At 44.6% G+C, this 27,602-nt stretch overlaps 2 protein-coding genes and 1 long non-coding RNA gene across 7 annotated transcripts in view; 1 reads left to right on the forward strand and 2 right to left on the reverse strand.

Annotated features, from left to right (window-relative positions):
* The first annotated feature begins 18 nt into the window (after positions 1–18).
* FAM161B (FAM161 centrosomal protein B) lies at positions 19–19,627 on the forward strand. Its single transcript, XM_006117728.4, is given in 10 exon segments — positions 19–269; positions 4,888–5,207; positions 6,129–6,682; positions 11,191–11,528; positions 14,735–14,862; positions 16,039–16,206; positions 16,696–16,795; positions 17,354–17,487; positions 17,752–17,806; positions 17,809–19,627. Coding segments are annotated over 10 exon segments (1,962 nt in total). The 5' UTR covers positions 19–197; the 3' UTR covers positions 17,902–19,627.
* LOC112544893 (uncharacterized) lies at positions 6,212–10,785 on the reverse strand. Its single transcript, XR_012903391.1, has 3 exons — positions 10,396–10,785; positions 6,440–6,540; positions 6,212–6,345 (listed from the first exon to the last, which is right to left on the reverse strand). It is a non-coding gene; the product is annotated as an uncharacterized LOC112544893 (long non-coding RNA).
* Positions 19,628–23,829: 4,202 nt separating the features above from the next.
* ZNF410 (zinc finger protein 410) overlaps positions 23,830–27,602 on the reverse strand; it is a 29,833-nt gene continuing 26,060 nt past the window's right edge. For all 5 annotated transcript variants that reach the window (XM_014570792.2, XM_014570791.3, XM_014570793.2 and 2 more), the window contains 3 exons: positions 27,375–27,512; positions 26,080–26,215; positions 23,830–24,611 (listed from right to left, as the gene is read on the reverse strand). In XM_014570792.2, coding sequence (XP_014426278.1) covers positions 26,088–26,215; positions 27,375–27,512 — 266 coding nt within the window. In that variant the 3' untranslated portion in view covers positions 23,830–24,611; positions 26,080–26,087. The remainder of the gene's footprint in view (positions 24,612–26,079; positions 26,216–27,374; positions 27,513–27,602) is intronic.

Below are 27,602 nucleotides of genomic sequence, written 5' to 3' on the forward strand. Positions count from 1 at the left end.
ACTCCTTCCGGGACAGGTGTTCCAATCCACGGGCGCTGGGAAAGGCGATCATTGGCCATTGAAGCAGTGACGACAGAGAGGGTGGGCTTAGAGATTTAGCCACAGCGCTAATTGGAGTAGCTACGGGCAACCACTGACCAATGAACAGGTAGGGCCCGCCGGAGGGCGGGGCTAGGCACAGCCCGTGGGGACCAGAGATGACAGTGTCAAGGCTACCGGGAACCTCAAGCGGGGCCGAAATGGAGCCGCCTGGGGCGCGGACCCGACTGGTAAGATAAGGGAGGGGGCGGAGCACCATAGGAACCACTGAGGTTTTTTTTTTCCCTTTGCGGGGACTGAAGGGCCGTGTGACAGTCATGTCACAGCCATGACCAGTTACCATGACAACGGAGCTTCCCTGCTTCTGGCCATGGAGGCCTCTTCTTGCAGGGGCGTGGGCGGCCTCAGCGAAGCAAGGAGTTGAAGTCAGGTCTCCTTTGTCCCTGTGCCTGCACCACAGAGCAGCCTTTGTCCCCCTCTGGCCTGCACTGCTCTGTACTAGCCCGATGCCTTGGACAGCAGCAGCTACCTGAAATGATTCACTGGGAGTCAGGAGGAATAGTTGTGATCAGATTCTGGAAGTCTACAGTGGGACTGTTTGCATTGTGGAGGGGTGTAATTAATGGGGAGACTACAGGCAGTCCCTGGGTTACGTACAAGATAGGGACTGTAGGTTTGTTCTTAAGTTGAATTTGTATATAAGTCGGAACTGGCGTCCAGATTCAGCCGCTGCTGAAACTGACCAGCGGCTGACTACAGGAAGCCCCCGAGGCAGAGTTGCTCTGTCCTGGGCTTCCTGGAATCAGCCGCTGATCAGTTTCAACAGCGGCTGAATCTGGACGCCTGGGACAGAGCAGCTGGGGCGCTGTCGGGTAGGTCCCCGCAGCACTGCACTTCAGCGCTGCGGGGACCAACCTGGCAGCACCTCAGCAGCTCTACCTCAGGTGTCCCCAAGTCAGCTGCTGCTGAAACTGATCAGCGGCTGATTCCAGGAAGCCCGGGGCAGAGCAACTCTGCCTCGGGCTTCCTGTAGTCAGCCGCTGGTCAGTTTCAGCAGTGGCTGACTTGGGGACGCCTGGGGCAGAGCAGTTGGGGTGCTGCCGGGTTGGTCCAGTAGCGCCGAGGAGCGGCGCTGCGGGACCAGCCCGGCAGCGCCCCAGCTGCTCTACCCCAGGTGTCGTCGGCGAGAAAAGCCTGGTCTGCTAGGGGGGCGGGGTGCACTAGCTGCGCCCCCCCCCCCCAGCAGACCAGGGAGACACGGGTAGTGGGACCGCCGAGACGTGCCCCGGTCCCACCCGCATCCTCTGCGGCTTTGCTGCGCGTCTCCCTGGTCTGCTGGGGGGGGGGCTTCCCCCAGCAGACTAGGGAGACAGGGAGCAAAGCCTCAGAGGACGCCAGCAGCGGGACAGGACCCGCTGCCCACGTCTTTGCTCCGCATCTTCCCCCAGCAGACCAGGGAGACGGGGAGCAAAGCCTCAGAGGCTGGGCTGTCCCGCTGCCCTGCTGCCTGGGTCCTCTGCGGCTTTGCTCTGCATCTCCCTGGTCTGCTGCCCCCCCCTCAGCAGACCAGGGAGATGCTGTGACAGCGCGTTGGGGGTCCCCCGTCTCCTGCACCCTGAAATGGCACGAACAGACTTCACCAGCCAGTAGAATACAGGTGGTTTATTGCTTCTTCACGATACAGCACAGAACAGATGTAATCTAGTTACAGGAACTGGGGGCTAAGAGGCCTCAGTGCCCCCCTTGAGATAGGGGAATCCCAGCTCCTTCCCCAGTTCCTTCTCCCCTGCTTTCCAGCCAGGCACTAACTCCACCTCTCCAAGCCCTGCCCCCAGCCTGGGCAGCATTCCACCTCCCTTTGTTTCTCCCCATGGGGGGTTGGTTCAACCGGTATGGAGTCACCTTTGCATAATAAGGTTTTCCCTGCTGGGTCTTGCTTCAGACAGAAGAGGTCACCACAGCCCAGCAAGTACCCCCACTACGTCACAGATGCGGAGCAGCTTTTCTCGCCCCGGAGGGCGGTGGGACCGCGGCGCATCTGGGTGTCCCGCCGCTCGCTTCCTCCGGGGCGAGAAAAGCCCCGTTCATATCTGCGGATCCGACATAAGTCAGATCCGCGTAACTCGGGGACTGCCTGTACTAACCTTTTCTGGACATCCCAGCCATTCAGTTAACTAAATTGCCTGTAAGCCTCAAACCCACAGACAGGTCCTAGAGAGGCTTCAGGAAGTTTTGGGGGAAAGCCAATGAAAACAGTGTGGCTATGTCTGCACTGGCATGATCTTGCGCAAAAACTCTTTTGCGAAAGAGTTCTTGTGTAAAAACTCTTCCAGAAGAGAGCGTTTACACTGGCATGTGCTTTTGTGCAAGAGCATCCATGCCAGTGTAGATGCTCTCTTGCACAAGAAAGCTCTGATGGCCATTTTAACCATAGGGCTTTCTTGTGCAAGAACTTCATGTTGCCTGTCTACACTGGCCTCTTGCGCAAGAACAGTTGCGAAAGAGGGCTTATTCCTGAGCAGGAGCATCAGAGTTCTTGCTCAAGAAGCACTGATTTCGTACATTAGAACATCAGTGTTCTTGCACAAGAACTTGTGGCCAGTGTAGACAGGCAGCTTTTGCACAAGATTGCGACAATGTAGACACACAGCCTGTATGTTTTTTTGAATGGGAAATAGTAATCTTCCTGCTGCAGTCTTTGTGTGACCAAGGTAGAGCTGGAAGACATGGACTGAGCCAGGAACAAGGCTGGAAATATCCAGTGATATCCATGCTTAAGGAAGGACTTGGAACAACAGATATGCGAGTAGAACAGGGAATGCTTAGTCAGATGTGATCAAGGTTTTTTTATTATTATTATTATTATTATTATTATTGATTTTGTTGGACTTATCTGTGTTGAACCCATGTGACCCCTCCCATACACTGTAACTTTTAAACTGAATCCCAGGGAAGCAATTCTCTGTGTTTTTAATCTTTTTTTCAGTTGCTCTATGATATAAAGCAGCAAAGTGTATTTTACCAAGTACGTTTTCTATATTTTGTAAATTTAAAAAATCATCCTTTTAAGACCATGATTTGATTCTGGTGTCCTAAAAGGCAGATAGTTCTATGTGCACATGCCTTAAACTGTTAGGTCAACTATTAAAAAATTATAGGGCGGGGCTAAGTGCTCTCCAAAGTGGGGGTTAAAGAGCTTGAAGGCACCCCACAGGAAGAAATTCCCAAATGTGTCTTCCTGGGTTCTCAAAAAGGTTTGTGCATTTGGATGGTAGAAGTGTACCATCCAAGGTCAGGGAATCTGTGAATGTGGGGCATTTTTAAACAGAAATCTTTAATGGCAGGGTATATTAAAGTCTTTTGTGGGTCCCCATCTTCTGCACTCCAAGTGCCAGAATGGGGGAAAAGGCTGGGCAGAGGGGGCTGCAGCCTCTGCCCAGGAAAGACTGCAGCCAGCTTTCATTATAAAAATCTATTTTATATCCCTACAAATATAGCATCGAAAAGGAACATGGGCTGACAACTGTCACATTCTGCCCAGAGGTTGAAGAGGGATATTTGTGTTACAGGTTATTGAAAAATTATCCTGGCTTGAAATTTGGACTTTTCTTTGTCTCCCATTAGCTCAGAAATGCTTGTTCACAACTCTCCAAATTTCCCAAATTGATAAATCTCAAAATTCCCAACCTGGCATTATTTGGAGAAAAAGCAGATTGTAATTAAGCAAAGCTGTTAATGTATTTTGTTGTGGATAGTTTAAAAATGATTCCTGCTGCCATTGGCTTCAGTGAGAGTTAGATGCTCAATATTGCTCCCATCACTATAAAAGGGAGGATTTTTGCTATTGATGTTCTACAGGCAAGATTCACAGCTGTATCCAAAAAGTGCTGGACACAACTCAAGCTGGGGAGGACAGCATAAAGGATCAAGTTTCACAGATTATAGTGTGTAAACTGAAACAGGCCCAGCAGCAAGATCCTTCCATGACAGGGAGAGCTAGTGAGGCATTGAGTATTCTGCTTTTTGTAGACTATAGATCGGCTCTTTTATGTTGTACTAGAAGATTTACCCAGTGTTGCTGAGGTCCTTAATTCATTTTTTGAAATAAAAGGAAAATGAACATGCATTATTGAAATGATTGTATTTTTCAAAAATTCAGTGTTATTTTTATGAAGTTAATTTTAGTAATTTATTAAAATGGGAATTCCATCAAGTGTATATTTTTTCTTCATCCCTATAAATGCTTACAATTCACTGTGTTTTAACAAAAAAGAGCTATAGTCAATTTGGCTTCCAATAACATTGTCTTCTAGTTTTCAAACCATAAGCATTGATTTAGCTGTCAAAATAGAGCACTACTCCAAATTTCTCTTTTCTAAAAGGTTTATTAAGAATCCTATTCCAGGTTCATCCTGTTTTTCTGGCTCGTCTTGGGTTCGGTCTCTTTCAACATTCACTCAATTATGTCAGTTTTGAGGACTGTATTTGATTTGGTGATTCTGTCTCTTTTTGGTTTGGTTTTCTGAGAAGCAATCCCATTTCAGGTGCATCTTGTTTTCCTGGCACAACCAAACCCTTACTTTGCTTTAAGTTATGATAAGAGGAAGCTACATACTGAATTTAGTGGTCCTAGCCCTTACCATTTAGGAGGAATTCTAGATGAGACACACTCTGTAAAATATATAGTAGATTTTCTGCCTTCCTGCACCTGTGAAAATGCACTTTGTAGCTGGCTAAGATGTAGATGGCATCAGATTAGGCATAGGTTGCGTGGGAGTTGCCTTTGTGAACTCAAGACATTGGTATAAGTTTAATTTTTTTCTCAACATCAAGCTTTTATCTCCCTAGGTGTTTCCACCTCAAGGTTCTTCAGATTCTGAGCCAGAAACAGAGAGAATTGGTGGTGGCACCACTAGGCCCAAGACAGATGAGCTGCTGGATTTCCTCCAGCCAGACAAGGATATGGCAACTGCCTCAGGCTCAACTGAGGGATATTATGACACACTGCAGGAACTCAAAATGAAAAACAGACAGTCTCTTTTAGAACTGGGCTTGCTGTACCAGGCAAAATTGGAAAGCAACCAGGAATCCTTCAAGGAGGAACTAGAAGACTTCTTCCAAGACAATGGGCGATTGATTCTGCAGGTCAAGCCGTCTCAGGCTTCAAGGTAGGACACACTGGAAAACTTTTACAGGCAGTCTCCGACTTACGCGGATCCGACTTATGTCGGATCCGCAGTTACGAATGGGGCTGCCCCAGAGTACACGGACTGCGGGACCTCGCAGTCCTGCTGCCCGTGTATTCCGGGGCTTTCTCGGCGTCTCCCTGGTCTGCATACCAGGAAGATGCGGAGCAAAGCCGCGGAGGGGCTCGGGCAGCGGGGCAGCCCAGGCGCGCCTGGATTGCCTCGCTGCCCGAGCCCTCCGGCGGCTTTGCAAAGCCGCGGGGGGGCTCGGGCAGCGGGGCACCCCAGGTGCGCCTGGGCTGCTCCGCTGCCGGCTTCCCCTCGGCTTTGCAAAGCCGCGGGGGGGCTCGGGCAGCGAGGCAGCCCAGCCCTCTGCGCTGTGGGACCAACCCGGCAGCCCCCCAGCTTCTCTACGCCAGGCGTCGGCGAGAAAAGCCTGGTCTGCTGGGGGGGGGGGGACACTAGCTGCGTCCCCCCCCAGCAGACCAGGGAGACGTGGAGTGGCTTTTCTCGCCGCGGAGGATGTAGGCGGCGGGACCACGGCGCGTCTCGTCGGTCCCACCGCCCGCGTCCTCTGCGGCGAGAAAAGCCGCTCCGCGTCTCCCTGATCTGCTGGGGGGAAGCGCCCCGCGCACCGCCACAGGCGGCGACAGTGGGGGAGGCACCCTGCACTAGCTGCCCGCCCCCCAGTTCGTAACTAGGGGTCCGACTTAAGTCGGACTGACATAACCCGGGGACTGCCTGTATAGCACTTTTGATCAGAGCTTCTCAAAGGACTGTACAAATGTACGTATCATTTCTATCCAGCCAGAAGGTAACTCTCTATTGCATATCCCTTTGAGATTTCTTATCACTTTATTTGTTCCTGCTGCCTTAATAGTCGTGTCTTTGTCCTACCCACAGATCTAGTATCATAAGCCAGTCCAGTTCTTTAACTGACCTAAATCTGGACAGCCTTTGGGATCAGAAAAATCCCCTCTCACTTCCTCAGTCCCACCTGAGGCCAAAGACTGCTGCATCTGCCTGGGTCTCTACTATCACCATCCCTCAGCCCTTCAAGATGACTCTGCGTGAGGCTTTTAAAAAGCCCCAGTTGATGAGATCACGTGCATCCCTTGAGCTAGAGAAACAAAGGGAAAAAAGGCAAAGTCAGGAGGAGGAAGAGTGCCAGAAGCAGTTCCGGGCACAGCCAGTTCCTGCCCATGTATACTTGCCACTCTACCAGGAAATAATGGAGCAGGATGAGATTCGCAGGGAAGTGGGAATGCAGAGAAGAAAAGAGTTGCTCCTTTCCACTCAGCGACCCTTCAGCTTCCTGGAAAAGGAGGAGAAAAAAAAGGAGGCCATGAAACAGAAGGTACTGGCAGCACTGGCTCCAGTTAAGAACTCCAAACCAAAAGACAGCAAGATGATCCCTAAATCCACCTATAACTCAGTTCTTGGGGATAAACTCAAAGGTAAAGTGTTTAGTGGTCTTCCTGTAGAAGGGATTCCATGTCTGACTCACTTTGCCTGTCTTCTTTCTCACTGTCTGACTATGGCAATACATACTGGGAAATAATATGTTCTGCTCCTTGTCCGGTCAGGCACTTCCTGACAGGGTTATCTCTTCAGGAGAAGCATCAAGATTGTTCAGAGCCATAAGAAACAAGCTGTTATCCCATATGTAGGGATTGAAAGAAGGCCTTTTGTTAGCCTGTCCATCCACCATGTACAAATATTTATTTTATCAGAGGGTGAGTAAAAGAAACAGCAGGGCAGGGTACTCTCACTGCCTACTTCAGAGTTTGAACTTCCAAGCATCTGCAGCATGTGAATGAGGAAGACATTTTCTCCACAGCATAGAATTGCATAGTTATGTGGATTATATGAAGGGATAACAAAGTGTTGTTGTAGCCATGTCCCATGTCACAAGGTGGGTGAGATAATGTATTTAATTGGACCATTTTCTGTTGGTGAGACAAGCTTTTAAGTTACACAGAACTTCTATTCTGTTCAGGAAAAGGTACTCTGTGTTATAGCTAAACACAAGGTTAAACTGCATAAGTAAATTCTGTTCAACCTTGCATTTAGCTGGGACATTCTGAATACATTTCCCAGACCTGAAGAAAAGCTCTGTGTAACACAAAAGTTTATCTTTTTTACCAACAGAAGTTAGCCCATTATAAGATATTGCCTTACACACATTGTCTCTGTAATGCACAGGCATAGGAAGTAGGGGTGTTGGGAGTGCTGCAGCACCCCCAGGTTTTTGGCATCCCAACTGCATGCCTGCTGCTGCCCTGGATCTTGACCACTAGACCACATCTCCTAGGAGGCCGTGAGGAGCACTGATGGATTAGGGTGGGTGCAACTCAGCACCACCCCTCCTGTCCAGCACCACTGTTGTACTGAGAAAAAAGCTAAAGTATATCAAAATAGGAGGGGGAGCCACCAATTGTAGTGATATTGTCATGGGGGGACATGAGATTGCATCAACCTGTTTGATGGAACATGGCCTAGGGAAGAGAATGGGAATGTTGGACTTTGAAAAATCTCCATGTCTCTAAGTAACCTCATACCTTTTTGATCATGAGCATGTGCAAGTATACATGCGTACACAGAATGGGAACACTGTAGGAGTATATCCCTTGTATTCCCAACCACCCTCTCCTCTCACACATCCCACCATGGGATGCAAGAACAGGAGAGGAACTTGATAGGCTAATTCATTTTTTTCCCTTGGGAGGGGGAATCAGCAATGGGACAGATCTTCCTGTAAACAAAAGAAGACAGATGGGACATTACAACTTGAGAATCATTTTCTCATATCAGGTACCACTGCTGTTCCACATATACTAGTAGCAAGGCTTGGAGTCCTATATAAAGTGCTCAGGCAAGCCACACCTGATTTTTTTTTACCAGATGAATTTTCATTTTACCAGTCAATGAAGAAGCAAAAGCAGGAGCCATAAAAGTTAGGACACAACATCTCTGGCTTGTTAATCTGATATCAGAGGACATACTCTGTGATGGCACTGACTCAGCTCTTTTAACTGGGTGGGCTGATGTCAATGCACAGGTCTAGCTTGCTTGGCTAACAAGTTAGAAGTCTCCCTTAAGTTACAAAATTAAAACCTCTAGATTTTTGATCTGTTGTTAAAGGAAATAATGTGTCTGAGCACTCAGGCTATGTCTACACTGCAAAGTTTTTGTGCAAAAATGGCTGTTTTTGCGCAAAATCCTGTGGAAAGTCCACACCTCAAATGATCTTTTGCTCAAGTAAATCAGCAGTAAAATGGCAGAAGAGAGGGCTTTTGCTGGTGTAGGTAAACCTCCTTCTATGAGGCATAACTCCCTTTTGCGCTACAGCTATTGCGCAAAAAGGCAAGTGTGGATGCTCCAGAAGGGTTTCTTGGGAAAAAGCACAGGTGCTCTGATGGCCATTCTTTGCACAAGAGCGTCCATGCAGTGTGGACGCTTTCTTGCGCAAAAGCACATGGTTCTTGTGATGCGCTTTGAGGTGTGGACATGCTCTTGTGCCAGAAGTTTTTGTGCAAAAACTCTTGTGCAAAAGGCTTCTTGCACAAGAAGCCTGCAGTGTAGACATAGCCTCAGTGTCTCTATCTGGGCTGATGTCAAAGCATCTTTGAATTCATTAGCTCAGCTGCTTAAACGTGCTGTTCTGATGCAAAGGCACAAGTGTCCCTGAGCTCATTGACTCACCCTCTGTAAGTTGATGAATTAATGTGAAAGTACAAGCTTTTATGAGAGTTACTAGCTCAGAGAATTTACACCTTCTTTTGACATCTAGTATTGGCCACTGGTGTATTAAATAGATGGTGAAAAATTTCCAGATAACTGATTCTAAGCTATATAGTCTATGCTGGTTTGACAGAGTTGGAAGGAGAATATTAAAGGACAAGATGAAGCTTAAAAGTTCAAGATGGGAGATATCTATTAAGTTATAAAGGTCTCTCATATAGGATTGTTCCCCACTGTCTGTTTCCAGGGCTCTGTCCACTTTTAATGTTCTAATCAATGAAGCTTCTACCAGTTCCTTCAAGCAAGAATTCCTTGGCTAAATATAGCTCTGTCAGGGAACTTTTCCTCATATTCAGCCTAAATGTGCCTACTTGAAGACCCGTATGTACATTTTCCTTCCTTCAGATATTTATAGATTTGTTTCCCAGGAATTGTTGTTTAGGCAACCAGCACATACTTAGCTCTTGAGAAATCAATCCCCCAATCATTTTCATTGCTCTTCTCAGTCCCTCTACTTTGTCAATATCTTTCTGGTACTTTGGTGCCAAGAATTCAAACCACTATTGCAGGCAGAGTTCACCATAGCCATATACAGTCTCAAATCATCTCCATGTTCATGATGTATTTGCCTATACTATCGAAATTTGCATTGGTCATTTTAAAGCCATATCACATTTCTTTGCAAATGTCTAATTGCTATGATCTCTTTCCCTTTACTGTTGCCTCTGGTTTTATTCCCCATTTAGCATGCTTGCTTTAATATAGCAGGTGAAAAAATTATCTTTAATGTACTGAACTAAATGGACTGTTGGACTGACTGGACTGGGGTCAGACTGTTGATTCCAAGCTACATGCACTATGCTCCGCTGTGACAGAGTTGGCAGAGCAAGATTAAAGGACATTTGATAAGTTAGACAACTGATGTGATCTGACAGTGCTAAGTGACTGGGTGGATCATTGTTTTGCCATTCTATGCTGGCATGGTTGATATCCCAGCAGTCAGCGTGTGTACCGTGTACCATTGCAATTAAGCAAATGACCATTTAGATACCCACGAATGCAGGTTTCATGTGTTACATGGGAATCAGCAAAAAAAAAGTGAACATTTTTAACCTTATTGCACCATCTGCACTATCCACCATCTTTTCTAAAAGTGGAAAAATGATTGTTTACATAGCATCCATGAAAACAACAAACATGAAAAGAGTCAAGTATGCAAATTATCCTTACAACATACACTGCTCATGTCTCATGGAAAATTAGGCTCAGAAATTACAGGAAATGAGGACTTCAGGGATGCAAGGCTCTGCTCCCCACTGAATGTACTATATTTTTGCCCAGATTTTTTTTTATGAGGACTAAGATGAATGGATCCCAAATAGAAAAAAAATCATCTTGTAAAAATATTTGAGTTGCAGTATCTTACCATGACATTCATACAGGATAGAAGGGTACAGCTACCCTCAACAGCACCCTTGTTTGTGGTGGTGGTGAAACAACCAACTGCATCCTGAGTGGGAGGGGCGAATGGTGTACTCACTAACTTATGCCACAGCAAGACAGAAAAATCAGTCGATGGTGTTTGTAAGGTGTTAGGGAAAAGTCATAAAGGACTAATTGTGACGTAGTGTGGGTACCTTGCTGGTTGCTAGGATAGGGTTGTGAGTGACTTCCACTGGCTGCTGGCTGCAGGACGGCCCAGCAGGGCAGGGGATGAGTCATTATGCAAGGGGGCTTCGAACCTGTCTGACCAGTTATCTCCCAGGAAGAGGAACAATGGGAAGAAGGGGAATGGAGCCCTGGCTGGGGGCAGGGCTGGAAGTGAGTTAGTTAGGTTTCTGGCTGGTATCATGGAGGAAGCAGCCGAGGCAACGGGCTGGGATTTAGGGGCCCAGGCTCCCCCATCTCAAGGGGGGCTGAGGCATCCTAGGCCTGCCCTGTAACCAGATTAGATCTGTGCTGTATCCTGGAGAAGCAATAAACTCCCTCTGTTCTACTGGCTGGTGGAGTCTGTCCGTGCCATTACGGGGGTGCAGGAGACGGGAAAACCCCAACGTGCCATCACACTAATCTTGAATTTTGGGTGGAAAAATGCTGTAAGCAAACAAATATTGAACATTCTATCTATGTTAGCTGCTCCCAACCTCTCCCTTTTCTATGTTGTCAATTACCAACATCCTCTTGAAGTCTTTCTTCTCATTGATTTGGTTTTGATTCCCAGAAGCTGAACTCTACAGAAAAATCCGCATTCAGATGAGAGCCAAGGATCTTTTGGAAAACTCCTTCGCTCCTATTGATCTTAGCAACAGACAAAGAGAGTCATACTCCCGAACTGCCACCAAAACTAAGCAAGAAAAACTTGGCTTCCTGCAAGATGACTTCAGCTTTAAACCAAGAATTAACCCAGTTGTACCTGATTTTGAAAAACTGTATTGGGCATATCAGAGAGAAGCAATAAGGATACGAGAAGTCAAAGAGCCAACTCATAATCAACCATTTAAACTGAGAACCTCCAGTCTCCTTTGCAGGCAGAAGCAGGCTAATGAGCAGATAATGAAGGTGAGGGATGATGACTCTAGGTGTCAGATTGCTGGGATCTGTCTTTTAATTTATAATTCTACTAGAAGATGTATCTGGTGTTGCTTGGTCCTAAATTCAAATAGTTTTTGGTTGGGGGAAAATGAAATGAAAATGTACATGCTTCATTTAAAATCATTGTTCTGGGGTGGGGCTGGGATGTAGGGTTCAATATGCAGACTACCCTGGGTAGAGAGAACTACCCCAGCCCTCTCTCACTGCAGCAGCTTGGGGCCAGGTGAGAAGCACCTCTCCATGGCTGCTACAGTTCCAGTGAGCACAGCTAGGGAAGGGGTGCCTGTCCCCCCAGCTGGGTCAGGTCCAGGTTCATCTGCCATTTGCGCTCCCCAGCCAAAGTAAGGAATGCAGCAAACTGCACTTTCCTCTTGCTCCCTGATGAAAAGGAACAGCCAGCAATGTTACAATATGAATAGGGGTGGTGGGGAGCTTCAGGTCCCCCCCTCGCTCTTCCTAAAAGGTGCCTGGAAGGTGGGAGACTTGGGGCTAGAGCAGTCCTGGACAGGGAGGGCAGGGGGAGCATAACCCCAGCCAGCCTCTTTCACCTGCCTGGTGATTCTATCTCTTTTCTCTTTGGTTTTATGAGAAGCTATCCCATTTCAGGCGCATCTCATTTTCCAGGCACAACCAAACCCTGACCTTGCTTTAAGTCAGAAGGGGAAGCTGCATACCAAGTTTGGTGGCTCTAGCTCTAAGGGCTCGTCTACACTGGCCCCTTTTCCGGAAGGGGCATGTTAATTTCACCTATCGTAGTAGGGAAATCCGCTTCAAAGTAGGAATAAGAGCCTCTGGAAAAGGGCGCTTTTTCCGGAGGATCGGGGCCAGTGTAGACGCTCTTTTCCGGCTTTTTTAAAAGCCGGAAAAAAGCGGCGGACATTTTTATTTAAATGCCGCGGGGGATATTTAAATCCCCCGCGGATTTCCCTACTACGATAGGTGAAATTAACATGCTCCTTCTGGAAAAGGGGCCAGTGTAGACGTAGCCTTACTGTTTAGGAGGAGTTATTGGAAAAAAGACAAACACACAGATAGACAAACTCTCTCAGATACATAGGTAGATATATTTTTACTGAAGCTGACCAATCTGAAGGGAGACCTGTCCGCTGTTGTCTAAGATAGCCCCTCTGTAGATCCATGGCCAGCCACACACACAGGAGTGAGGCAAAAGAAGCCAATGCTCAGACACTTCTGCCTACTCTTAGGCAGATCCTGTACTCATTTTTTCAGGAGTACAGGATCTTTTGAAAAAGGGTTTTATTTTCGATCGATCCCCGTCTAAACAGCCATTTTTCTTTCAAAAAGCCCCGTTTCGGGAAAAAAACGTGGCCACCATTATGCAAATGAAGCGCAGGAAATTTAAATCCCGGCTTCATTTGCAATTTCAAAGTGTCTAATTTACATTCCTTTTTCGAGAAAAGGGATGTAGTTTAGACACAGCCTCAGTCAGGTCCAATCTAACTTCAGCCTTCTGGAGGAGAACTGAGGGGAATAGACTCTGATAAAGACCTTCCCCAAAATAAGAGTACAATGAGCTATTTCTACTAGAGGGAAAAAATTGGGTTCATGATGTAATATGAGCAGTATGAGTAATATGCCTCTTGGAGGCAGCCTGCTGAATCAGGGTATGTCTACACTACCCCGCTAGTTCGAACTAGCGGGGTAATGTATGCATACCGCACTTGCTAATGAAGCCCGGGATTTGAATTTCCCGGGCTTCATTAGCATAAGCGGGGAGCCGCCATTTTTAAATCCCCGCTGCTTCGAACCCCGTGTAGCGCGGCTACACGGGGCTCGAACTAGGTAGTTCGGACTAGGGTGCCTATTCCGAACTACCGGTACACCTCGTTTCACGAGGTGTACCGGTAGTTCGGAATAGGACCCTAGTCCGAACTACCTAGTTCGAGCCCCGTGTAGCCGCGCTACACGGGGTTCGAAGCAGCGGGGATTTAAAAATGGCGGCTCCCCGCTTATGCTAATGAAGCCCGGGAAATTCAAATCCCGGGCTTCATTAGCAAGTGCGGTATGCATACATTACCCCGCTAGTTCGAACTAGCGGGGTAGTGTAGACATACCCTCAGTGTTTTCATGCTCAGCTTATCGTATTCATAGAATACTGTAACTAGAAGGAACCTCAAGAGATCAAGCCCAGTCCCCTGCCCTCATGGCAGGACCACGCTCTTACATATCTCCAGTGATGTGGAGTGTTTAACTACCCTGACAGTTACGAAGTTTAAACCCTTTGCTTCTTGTCCTATCATCAGATGCCGAGGGTAGGGGCGTGGGGGAGGGAATATTCTCCTTGGCCTCTGATGATAGGACAAGAAACAGTGGGCTTAAAATGAAACAAGGGAGAATTAGGTTTGACGTTAGGAAAAACTTCCTAATTGTCAGGCTGGTTAAACACTGGAATAAATTGCCTAAGGAGGTTGTAGAATCTCCATCACTGGAGATATTTAAGAGCAGGTTAGACAGACACCTGTCAGAGATTATATAAACTGTGCTTGGTCCTGCCATGAGGGCAGGGGACTGGACTTGATGATCTCTCGAGGTCCCTTCCAGTTCTAGTATTCTATGATTCTATGAATATGAGCAGCTGAGCATGAAAACACTGATTCAGTGGGCTGCCTCCAAGAGTGCCTGGAGCCTTGAAATGCAACAGTGCATTCCAGAATAGCAGCTTTTCCACTGCTAAGAAGAAGTATTACAATTTATACTTTGTTTTGTGAATTTTGTTTCAGTAACCTTATTTCCTTATCTATGTTGAGCAATTTGTGCAATTTATCAGAAACTCACTTCTTTGCAAACATTATGAATTCTTAAGTTTTTTTATATTTTATAAGTAAGCGAGAAGAAAAGGAAAATTCATGCATCCCATTCCAGTGGGATGTGGAGTAGTCTTTCAAGGGAAGTGGTGAAAAGAAGGTCTTTAAAATTAGACTGAACAAAACCCTAGACAAAAGCTATAGTGACAAGAGATGGGCAAGATTCTTTTTCATCTCTCCAATGCCATGTGTAAGGACTCCAATCAAACTTCATTGGTAGGCATGAATTGGAAGTCTGCCCTCACAGATTGCTGCAGGTATGTTTGAGTCCTTTCAATAGCCATATAAAGAACAACAGAAGAGATTCTGTACCTTTCACAATTTCACTAAACTAGATTTTTTTTTCAGGATTTTCAGCAGCCTTCCAAGCCTCCAGTGCAAAGAAGCCATTCTCTGACTGGTCTCTCATCTCTCTCTTCCAATACCCTTCCGGTGCATATTACAGATGCAACAAGAAAGAGGGAATCTGCTATTAGGTAAGTAGGAAAAAAAGTGCTCCACTAATAATAGAGAAAGACATTTGAAATTGTTTCGCTCTTCCCTATCACACCTACTATTCCCAGCAATGCCTGTATTGTTTTTTCTGGAAGTAGCTTCTCCGCCATTGAGGGGCTGACTTCTGTAGGAAACCTACTTTTCCCTCTGCATGTCTGTCTGGTCTCCCTTAAAAAAACTAAAAAAAGAGTGGTCCTGTAGCACTTTAGGCTATGCCTGCACTACCAGGTTATTTCAACATGTTATTTTGAAATAATAACTCCGGAAATAACTATTTTGAAATAAGCATATTCCACTTCACAAGCAGGAGTTATTTCAAAATAACAAGCCCATTATTTCAAAGTAACAGGCTTAGTAGTGTGGATGCTCACCTTGTTATTTTGAAATAACAAGTGTAGACATCTTAGAGACTAACAAAAGAATATAGATGGTATCATGAGCTTTCGTGGGCACAACCCACTTCTTCAGATGAGTGAAGTAAGAAAAACAGAGGGGCACAAAACCCCCAAAAATTGAAAGCAGAAAAAGAAGGGATATGGGGAGGAGAAAAAACCTGTCAATTATAGTGTCCGGGTTAAATTAGGCTAATAGAATGGGCTGTACGTCTCCCTCTTTCTTTGTCATTTCTTATATAGCCCCACACAGGGGCCAAGATACACACCAGGCCCCTAGGCAAGCCAGGGGGAAATGGCTCTGTGCTCCGGAAGGGGCGGGGCTGGGGCTGGGGCTAGCCTCTCACAAGCAGTCTCAGCACCACCCAGAGCGTGCTGCACAGGGCTATGATAGTGATTTAAAGGACCTGGGACTCCTGTCCACCACCACCGCCACTTTAGAATCACCAGACCCTGGTGCAACTGCCCTTTTTGCTCCACCCCTTTTAGCACTCCTCCTTGGGCTGGCCTTTAATCCCATCACTTAAGTGTCTTCCCCCTCTCATCTTCCTCCTCCATGTATTTCTTCCTTGCTAGTCCCCTTCACTTGCTTGTTCCCCTCTCTTGCTATGCTGCCCCCTAGTGTTTTGGCATTACAAGGCAGTAACATCATAACCCTTTTAGACAACTAGGCACATTTCACCATTATCAGTATGTGATTCCCAGCCAATAGTCCTGAACTCTGAAATGAACCTGCTGCTTCACTACTAACTTCTCTCTGTTTAGACACTTCCAGGAAAACAAAAAGAGCAGGGAGAAAAAAGAAATTCACTGGATGGAAGTACAGAGAAAGAAATGTCAGGCTATGCACAAATCTCTGAGCAGCCGAGCAAAAGCCATGGATCCCCATAAAAGTTTGGAGGAGACACATAAGGAGAAGCTGAAAGAGAACTGGTCAGTATCCCAGGTCACACAGATAAATGGCTCTTTGCAGCAGCCAATTATTTTTAACAACAAAAGATAATTAGTTTGTAAGGGTGAGCCTGGGCACATATGACCCAAAATCTAGCTTTTTTTTTTTTAAGCAGCCAGGCCTATTTCACGGACTTCTTTTTTTTTTTTAATTTCAATACTGCTCTTTCCAAACTGATAGAAAAAGCAACAAGGACCACACTTTCTGAGATACCTCCACCAATGCAACCTCAATGTTTGTGTTTGTTTTGTTTGCTCACCTTCTAGTGGAACATTAGCTAGTGCTGTGTAATCTGAAGCAGCATAAGTGCATTTTGTTTGATGCAGTCAGTATGTGAAGCAGAAACAAAGCAAGTAAGAGAATGTCATGGATTATCTGAGATGAAGATTTAGAAGGTCATTCCAACTGATCAGAAACCAAGCAGTCAATCAGAGGACACCACTGTTAGTCAAATAACTTTTTCATTTCAGGCAGAATGACCAAAAAAGAACAAAGGAGTACAAAAAAGAACTGGAAGAAATGGAGATACGAGTAAAGAACAGACCATACCTCTTCGAACAGGTCACAAAGGTAACCACTCAAAGTTCCAGTACAAATATGGAGCATAGAATATATTGGTAGCTCATTATAGAGATGAATAAGGAAGCCTGTGATAAATAGGCTTTTTTCAGCCCCCCCCCCCTTACTACAGAAAGGTGTTGCACTGAGAGGGGGAGACTTTTCCCTTCTTTCAAGAGGGCTGGGTGGGACTCCAAAGTGGATCTAATTCCTACACCAGTCCCACCTACTCACCCAACTTCTCCCTCAAACTGAGAACCAGCACAGAGAAAGAAGGGTGCAGCTATTGGCCTACTCGGACTTGGGTGCTGTTCACAGGGAGTGAGAGTCAGGCAAGGAACAGGAGTGTAGAAGGAAGTGAGTCACAGTTGGGTCGGATCTGTGGATCATACTCTTTTAGTACCTAACTCTGATATAGTCCAGCTGACAATGAACAGAGCTTTCTGTATGATCACAACTTCCTGTGTAGCTACTAGGGACTGAATCCCTCTAGATAAAATTATTTTAGGGTGTCCATTATGGGGAAGGATCCAATTTTGGTTGGTTCATATTTCTGTTTCAATTCCACAGCATGATGCTCGGCGAGAGGCAGAGCAACACTATCAGGACACCCTTTGTCAGGTGGGGCTGAATGAGGAATTTGTAAGGAACAAAGGGACAGATGCTACTGACCTTCCAAGGGAGGAAGATCCTGAAACTCACAGGTAATCAAAGTAATAAGAATATAGAATGAACTTGCCCATCTTTGGCTAGACACACATTCTTTTTCCTTGTTCCTAAAGAGTTCTAATCTGTGCCTTCACAGGTAAAAAGTAGAACTCAGTTACACCTTTATCAAGTAATAAGGCTCCCCTACTACTCTTTGTGCTTATGATTTGTATGGCTGACTACTTCTGCTTCTCATGCAAATAATAAAGAGGTTTAGATAATTTCCAATACTTAACAAAAGCTCCTGACTGTTTCTACAGAACTCAGGAACCTCAGAAAGACATTGACAGCGACACTGTACAGGAAGAAGAATCATCATCTTAGGAAAAGCAAAGAACAAAAAAACAAACCTGCACAAAACTCAGTTGGACCTGATGCTGAGAGAAGTTCCAAACTATTTACCTGCATAACGCCATTTTCTGATTTCTTGCTTCCTGTGATCTCAGGAGGATGCTGTTTTGTGGAGCAGCATTGTGTGGGCCACAAAGCATGACCGCACACACATTGTACATGCAAGGTCACACTATGTGGAACAAAATGGCATCCTGCCCACACTCAGGAGAATATCCACTGATGACGTGACCACAGTCCTGTCTGCTGATGGCACAGTCCCACTTGGGGGTCACAATCTATAGTTTGGGAACCACTGTTCCAGACCTTCGACAGAAACTCAGAGTTATGAACACCTCTGAGTCCGTAACTCTAAAATGTTCATAACTCTGAACAAAACATTATGGTTATTCTTTCAAAAGTTTACAACTGAACATTGGCTTAATACAGCTCATAAGGCTTCACTATGTAGAAGAAAAATGAATGCTGCTTTCATTTTAATTTTTTTTAAGAACAGTGGTTCCCAACCTGTGGTCCTTGACAGTACTATAGGGCGTCCATGGAAAGTTCAGGAAAAGTAAGGATTGGGCCCACTGTGGGACTGGTTCTTTCCACCAGGTGATTCTCACCCAGGGTTCACTGTTCGTAACTAGCCACATGCACATTGCCTCCCGCCCTCGGGATGGGATCTTGATATCCCAGGAGACACCATCCGTCTTCCCGTTGCCAGCTGCACTGCTGTTTATGCTCCAGCCCTCTCCGCGTCCCAGTCCCATGATCCTTACTTTTCTTTGCCTTTTCTTATTTTTTTCCTCCCCTAGGACTCTGTGCCCAGGCAAGGGCAGAGTGCCAGAGAGGAGCTGCCTTTGGCCACGAGAGCCCTCTCGCTCCATGGATGAGCAGGGGACAGAGGGGGCAGGAGCGGAGGAAGCAGCACAGGCCAAGGGATGTGCTAGCCCCCGCTTTCTGCTACTCAACTTGGGGAGTCCATAAAATTTTAACATTGAAATGGGGACCGTGCGCTCAGAAAGGTTGGGAACCACTAGTTTTAGAAGGTTGAGTTTAACCTTCCCTCACCCCATCTCTGCTGCTGCCTGCTTGATACTTCTGGTTCCAAATAAGCTTGGTGGTTGGTCACTATAACTTTGGAGTTCATAACTCAGATGCTACAGGTTGAACCGCTCTAGTCTGGCACTTTCAGGACCTGACTTTTGCTGAACCAGAGAATTTACTAAACCACGGGGGGTCAGTAGTGTGTAGCAGCATTACAAACACTTCCCACTGTTTACTGGGCTCTTAGACAACATTTAGAGGTAAATTAGAGCTAAATAACAGCACAGAACTCTGAGCGCTAGGACTGGTGTCTGTAAATAAACTTTATGGGACTGTAGGAAACTTGGCCACACCCATGATAATCATGCCATGACCAGAGAATGCCAGACTAGAGAGGTTCAATCTTTACTGTATTTCCAAGTGATTGACTTGAAAAAAATTGCTGTGGTTTGGATAACATAGGAAGACTACACATGGGAGCAAGGTGAGAATTGACTCTTGTCTAGAACTTCTTGCCCTTCTCCTTGGTCGCACACCCTCCTAAATCCTTCACACATATTTCCCAACTGATTCATTTTCCCATCCCTTATTCTGGTTTAGAACCAACAGTGAAACGGCTTGAAGCAGATAAGATGGGTTGGAGCATTATTGCTGAAAAGGAGAGGTAAACCTGAAGATGTGTACACTTTATTCACTTCCTTTGTGCTCAAAAGACTGACTAGAAAGGGCAAATAAAATTCTGCTCTAAAGCTGTCCTGTGTTTTTGATGTTGCTTTCTCCTGAATGTGTATGTTGAAGTGAGTTTTAAATAAGACATTAGTACAGAATAAGACATTTATGGATTTGAATTCTCCTAAGACAACTTGAAAAACCTCTTTTTTGGCATCTTACCTCTGTACCAGTACTACAGCAGCTCTGCACCTTTCCTGATGTTATGGAGACACAGCCTTGCCATAAAAGTTGCAACCATTTTCCATTATAAAGCAGGGAAGATTGATATAAATCAAGTTTCCCACAGATACTTCTTCACATATTTCTTAAACAACGGTGCAAATCTGATCACTAAAACATAGAATCATAGAATCATAGAATAATAGGACTGGAAGGGACCTCGAGAGGTCATCGAGTCCAGCCCCCCGCCCTCAAGGCAGGACCACGCTCCGTCTACACCATCCCTGACAGATGTCTATCTAACCTGTTCTTAAATATCTCCAGAGAGGGAGATTCCACCACCTCCCTTGGCAATTTATTCCAATATTTGACCACCCTGACAGTTAGGAATTTTTTCCTAATGTCCAATCTAAACCTCCCCTGCTGCACTTTAAGCCCATTACTCCTTGTCCTGTCCTCAGAAACCAAGAGGAACAAATTTTCTCCTTCCTCCTTGTGACACCCTTTTAGATATTTGAAAACCGCTATCATGTCCCCCCTTAATCTTCTTTTTTCCAAACTAAACAAGCCCAGTTCATGAAGCCTGGCTTCATAGGTCATGTTCTCTAAACCTTTAATCATTCTTGTCGCTCTTCTCTGTACCCTTTCCAATTTCTCCACATCTTTCTTGAAATGTGGCGCCCAGAACTGGACACAGTACTCCAGCTGAGGCCTAACTAGTGCAGAGTAGAGCGGCAGAATGACTTCACGAGTTTTGCTTACAACACACCTGTTGATACAACCTAAAATCATATTTGCTTTTTTTGCAACAGCATCACACTGTTGACTCATATTCAACTTGTGGTCCACTATGACCCCTAGATCCCTTTCCGCCATGCTCCTTCCTAGACAGTCGCTTCCCATCTTGTATGTATGGAACTGATTGTTCCTTCCTAAGTGGAGCACTTTGCATTTCTCTTTATTAAACCTCATCCTGTTTACCTCTGACCATTTCTCTAACTTGCTAAGGTCATTTTGAATTATGTCCCTATCCTCCAAAGAAGTTGCAACCCCACCCAGTTTAACATGTTAATTTACAACACAGTACAGCATTTTACATCTGGGAGGGTATACTTTGTTGGGTTTTTTTTTTTTAGATAAATTGATTATTAATGTAGGAAGTATATTAGAGAGTTTGTGTGTCTGTCTGTTCAAGAGCTCCTCCTAAATGGAACACCAAACTTGGTATACAGCTTCCTCTTATCATAACTTAAAGCAAAGTCAGGGTTTGGTTATGCCAGGAAAATGGGATGCCCCTGTATTAGGATTGCTTTTTATAAAACCATACAGAAAAGGGACAGAATCATCAGGCAGGTGAAAGGAGTCGGCGGGCTGGCTGGGGGTCTCTCTCCCTTCTTCCCCCTCAGTCTGGGACTGCCTCTTTCCCCCCAGGCATAGAGAGTCATAAAGAATGATGCATTGCAAAGTGAATTATTTAAGTTACTAACCAGTTGATCCATTTGTCCATCAGACATAGCCACATCTTCATCCACATCGTTTTCTCCCAATAAGCAGCTTTCCTTATGTTTCATTCTTGCAACTAGGCCCTGTATCTCCTTTTGCACTGCTTACACTTGATACATTTTCCATTTTTACCCAGGGAATGAATTTCTTCCAAATATTCCCAAATAGGGTCTCTTTTGTTCTGCCTAGAAGCCAGGACAGTTATTTGGTGGCAGAAGTGTAGTGGAATATTGGAAGCTGGGTGTGTGCTTAATAATGTCTTCCCTTTTCTTTCCAGTCCAGTCCACTCCACTGTTTCTTTCCTATATATTGTCTCTGTCTAACTCTTCTGCTGCGTTTGGCCCAGCTTTGGCTACCACATAAGCACAAAACAAAAACCATCCTAGCCAGTCAACTTTCTTTGCACATGTGACTTTAGTCTGCTGAGATACAGAAACTGAAACCTCAGAACTTTCAAGAAGCAAGAGCTGGTAGTTAGACTGCACAGACTAGTATTCATTCATTTTTATGAAATTGTAAAAGTATAGTCTTAGCATGTTTGTGAGGGGATATAACTAACTTTTTTAAATGACAAATTTAGTATGATTTTTTTTAAAGTGCCTTTTTTTTTTTTAAATCAAAGATTTTTATCCAGACTATCATAAAGCTCTATTTTAGTCCCTTTTAACTTCGGCTCAGATCATGCGCTTGGCCTAAAAGTTGCACAATTTACTGTGAAGGATGTCCGTGAAAAGTTTGAGGAAATTCATCCTACACATTTTGAGCTTCATGTAATTAAAAAGCTATCTGAAGTTTGGACTTCTGCCCAATGTTGTTCTCTCCTAGCTCAAAATCAGTTTGTCAAAACCCCTTCAAACTAGCCTTAAATCTCCCTAAAGTCATGTCCTGCTTATATATTTAATTACAGCAAGGTCTGTAGAAATGTAAGGCTGGAAGAAATTTGAGAACTTTCTTTAATCCAATTCCCTATGCTGAGACAGGACCAAGTATACTTAGCCCAGTGTTTCTCGAACTGTGCTCCGTGGAGCCCCAGGGCTCCGCGAGATATCTCCAGGGGCTGTGCGAGGTTGACAAACTGGAAACATCGATAGGTACAACACATACAATCAGTGGACCACTGGGCCTCTGCATAAATTTTTACATCTATAAAGAGCTCCAGAGCCCAAAAAGTTTGAGAACTGCTGACTTAGCCCATTCCTGACATGTTTTCTAAAATGTTCTTAAAAACCTCCAATGGTAGGGATTCACCACCTACTTTTTGAGGCCTATGCCAGTGCTTAACTATCCTTATAATTAGAAAGTTTTTCCCACCATCTAGCCTAACTCTCCCTTGCAGCAGATTACTTGTCCTTTCCCAGAATCTGGAGAAAAATTGCTCACCATTCTCTTTATAACAGCCCTTAACATTTTAAATACTACTGTCAGGTCCCCCCGCCTATTTTAATACTAGACTCAAATCTTCCCCCACCCCCTCAAAACTAAATACACTCCTTTTTAACTCTTCCTCGTAGGTCAAGTTTTCTAAACCTTTTATCATTTGTATTGCTCTCCTTGGGACTCTCCGATTTGTCCACATCTTTCTTTAAGCATGCCCCCCAGAACTGTCAAGTAGAACAGGACAGTTACATCCCACTTCTTACATATGACACTGCAGTTAATGCAAGATTATTCACTTTATGATCCATTTTACACCCGATCCTTCTCAGCAGTACTATCACCCACCTAGTCATTCCCTGATTTGTAAGAAGAAAAAAAATTAAATGCACCCTTAAGTGTTATACTCTTCACTTGATTAAATTTTCCTGTGATTTCAGACCAATTCTCTATTTGTCATGGGTTTTTTTCCAATTGTCCTCCAAAGTGTTTGCACTCCAACTTCGGAGTCATCTGCATGTTTTTGGAAGTATATTTTCCACTTCATTAGGCAAGTCATTAATTAAAGTATTGAATTTTTACCAGTATCTCTGAGAACCATATAAGATCCCTTCACTATAGAAGAAGTCCCTAACTGGAAAAAAAGCCACTGTTGTTCCATTATGCAAGGGAACTCTTTGCAGGGAGGTTTCAAGATGCGAGCAGTCTCATAGCCAGGGGCACTACATAGGCCAAACACTGTCCCACTGGAGACCTATCTTGTTACTATAATAGTAGTAGTAGTAGTAGTAGAGGGACTGTGTAGTCACTTTGTGCCTCACCACTAGGTTGGGTGGGATAGGCAAACAAAATTCCTCTCCCACCCCAAATCATTTTCTGCATAAAACCCATTTATGCTCAAGTAAATGTATACCTGTGGGGTGTGGTAAGGACAATAAAGATGCAAATTTTTCCCTTTATCTCAATGGGATGCTAATTCAGGAGTGATCATTTAAATTGTTTCATAACAAACTATTATAAAAAGATCCACAATTAGCTGGATTGATAGAACATGATCAGAGCTCTACTACCTTGGTGCTCCACTCGGGTGCTATCTAGCATGGTTGGCATGTATTCACACTTTAGGAGAAAGATATACAAATTATTACATTTACAGAACTTAAATAAAAACACTTTGTCAAACCAAATCAGAAGCCAAAGAGCTAAACAGGCTGTTTATTTACAATAAACACTGAAAATCTTCTACCTCTGATTTTTAAATAAAAAAAACAACCTAAACACTAATAAGCATTTTAGAAATGAAGAAATATGGAGCAAAGCAGAGCTGGTTCTGAGGTAATCCTCTAACTTGTGTCTGGCTTCAGACTGTGGGGCAAGGTGGAACTCTAGGGAACATATTTTCATGAAGCAAGCAAGAGTGGTGGAGAAGCTCCTGCTCCTCGAGGAAGCACCTCATATTCTAGTTAGGGTCACCCTAGAAATTAACCTTCAAAACAATAGGACTGCAATGCTCTGGTTTAGGATCCACTACACCCTAAATATTCTCCTCTAAGAAAAGCCCCTATTAGTTGCTTTAGCAATAATAATGCCTTGTAAATGTTGGAACCTGCGAACAAGCTTCAGGTGAAAGTGGTTTGAGGTTGCAGTGATGCAAGTGCTGCATCCCTCCCGGTTGGCAAGATTAGAAAGTCCCACTTGCCAGTCCAACATGATTAGTAGCTCCTGAATTTAGCTTCAAGAATCTGCTTCAGTCATCAGGAACTCATGTTCTATATCTCATATCCCATTCTGGATTACAGTTTCCTTTTTGTTGCAGGAAGTCATAAAAAGTAAGCTGCCTGCACATCATGTATTCTGGATTCAGGTCCTGCATCTCTCCTTTAAGAGATCAGCATGCAGAAGTCTGTTCTTTAACTTTACATTCCGTGTCTTCTCTTACTATACAATTGGTTTCTTCTTCCTTTTGTAACTGTAAAGTCAACATATACTCAGTTCAGATTGCAGATAAATGTTATACAGAATAATATCACATCCTCTGTATACGGCACATAGAACTTGTTTACAACGCGCTTCCAAAATTACCCACAACTGTCCTGCTGCTACCCACAAACACACAACCTGTTCTAAAAAGCTTGCCACAACATGCAACCCCAGCAAGCATCCCTGCTCCCAGACTAGGTCACTAGCACCAGCCTCCGCATTCTCAGAAAACTCATTTTTGTGGTGGCAGTCATCTGGAAACGTGTGTTGAAACCAACTCTGGATTAAAATTTTAGTGTCTTGAATGAAAAGAAGGAGGGAGAGTGGTAGGAGGATCCGACTTAACCAATAAACCTATTAAGTAAAATTGCAACTGAAAGAAAGCCTAAATGCACTTGTTTGAACGTAATGAAACTGCTGATGTTTTTTTCCCCGTCTCTCTCTTTTGGTCAGTTTTTGGAGTTGCTGTAACAACTTCCCATCAAAAAAAGTTATTAAATGGGATGGAAGTGTCTCTATGTGAAATACCAAAGCTTATTGTGATTGGATAATATTGCTACTCTTTTTAGGCATTTCTGGGGAACACTTAACACCGGCCCATTTTCCTGACTCTGAAAGATATTCCACCCAGACAATATTAATATCCCCATGGCTATGTCCTAAGCAATCTCCATTTGGCATGTAATTTTGTTCCCTTTTTTTATATCTTTCTCCTTTTGCCTTCTATATAGTAATAGTTCAGGTTAACTAACTGGAATGGATTTAACATTGCAGTATTTTGACAATATCTGGTTAGTAAGATAAATGCAACTCCTGATCTTGGTATAATTTTGCCAAGGCCCTTTCGAATTTCCAGTTGGGTTCTGTACTATGCATATGATCTTCTAAGAAATGATGTTAGATGTGTATCTTTTGTGCTATTTTTATTCTCTCCCCCTTTGTGTATGTTTTGTCTTGTCCTAAAGACAAACAGGGTTGGACTTTTAAGAACTGAGTACTACCAAATAAATTTGATTTGGTTCTAAGAAGAACAGTTGATGCACATAAAATCTGCACATAAAAATTCTCCTTTTAATTTAAACTACTCTTTACAAGGGGAAGGCAGACTGGGAGGGAGAAGATTGTATTGCTAAAATAAAAGGGCTGACTTGCATGTATTACATCGTGTCTATGCATTTCATAAATGTTAAAACATTTGATGTTGACAATATGTGAACCTACATCTTGGAAGTGTAACCATAAATTCAAGTTATGCTGGGATAGTAAAAACAACAAAATAAATAACTTAAAAACCATCTCACAAAAATCAAGTTGTGTTCTAAGGCCAGGAAGGTGTATTTCTTTTCATCTACAAATATCTTAGAAACAGCAGAGTTTTCATTTTTATTCTGAAATTTAGCGGCAACTTTTTTTTTTTTTTAAAGTTTAAAGAAGGATTAAAGGCCTACTCAACTGACCTGTAGATTCACTGTAGTAATGCAGACACCCCATAGGAGTGTCTACCTGCAGACATGGTGACCAAGTGATGAGACTGTGGCAAAACCACATCAGATGCTGATTGGAGGGTGCCTGGTGTTGCTTCAGCAAGAACCTCTGAGAACCACAACACATTTACATACAGTAGCATCATATATTTAGAATACACTTTGCAAAGAAACATTCAATAGGGGATTATTAATTTAAGTGAATCAAAGCACTCTGAGCTCTTCACGTAAGAGCCACCGTCTACATGCTGTGCATACTTTTACCAGAGTTAATGCAGATGGGGAATATTTTAGCTCAGAAAAAAGTCTGAACATCTAGAAAATACCAGAATCACTGAAAGAACTTGAGACACCAAACAAACGATGGAAGGTGTGTTACTTGAAACATTTACAGTACAGGCAGTCCCCGGGTTACGTACAAGATAGGGACTGTAGGTTTGTTCTTAAGTTGAATCTGTATGTAAGTCGGAACTGGCGTCCAGATTCAGACACTGCTGAAACTGACCGCCAGTTCTGACTTACATACAGAATCAACTTAAGAACCCCAGGCTTCCTCAAGTCAGCTGCTGCTGAAACTGATCAGCAGCTGATTCCAGGAAGCCCGGGGCAGAGCAACTCTGCCTCGGGCTTCCTGTAGTCAGCGCTGGTCAGTTTCAGCAGAAGCTGACTTGGGGACGCCTGGGGCAGAGCAGCTGGGGTGCTACTGGACCAACCCAGCAGCACCCCATCTGCTCTGCCCCAGACGTCCTGATTCAGCCGCTGCTGAAACTGACCAGCAGCGGCTGAATCAGGACCTAGGGCAGAGCAGCTGGGGTGCTGCCGGGTTGGTCCAGTAGTGCCCACGAGGCAAAGCCTCAGAAGCGCGGGAACCCTCCCGGTGCCCCTGGTCTGCTGGAGACGGTCTCCAGCAGACCAGGGGCACCGGAGCAGCTTACGAACAGAGCTTTCTCGCCCCGACTTCCGGGGCGAGAAAGCTCCGTTCGTAAGTGCGGATCCGACATAAGTCGGATCCGCGTAAGTCGGGGACTGCCTGTATCTTAGATTTTAGAATGAGCTGCAGGAATGGTATTGCAATGCCTACCCAGGATATAGGCTAAAGATTTCATCTTTTCCATCTCCGACTTTATAATTCATTCTCCAGCTATTCATTCCCCGATGAAAACAGTAAAAGCAACACTCAATCATCCCTCTGCACTGTAGTTAGACTCAAGGAATCATCCTACTTCAAGTCACATATTAGGGGCAGAAAAAAGAGCAGCTGGTCTCACCCTCCTCTACTCCAATAATAGACTCAGTATCCGGCAGGTGCAGAGACTCCACACTAAGGCGAGGCTGAGAGTTCATGGAGATCAGATTCTTACTGTGCACAGCTGCTTCCTCCAGCAAACTGCTGCCCATCAGCAACTCTGTTATAAAAACAATTAGCTATAAACTATCTAGTCTCTGCCCTTGCTGCCCACCACCTTCTGAGGAAGGGACTTCTCTATCTCACACAG

This window comes from Pelodiscus sinensis, chromosome 4 (genome assembly GCF_049634645.1).
Source record: "Pelodiscus sinensis isolate JC-2024 chromosome 4, ASM4963464v1, whole genome shotgun sequence".
Lineage (NCBI taxonomy): Eukaryota > Metazoa > Chordata > Testudines > Trionychidae > Pelodiscus > Pelodiscus sinensis.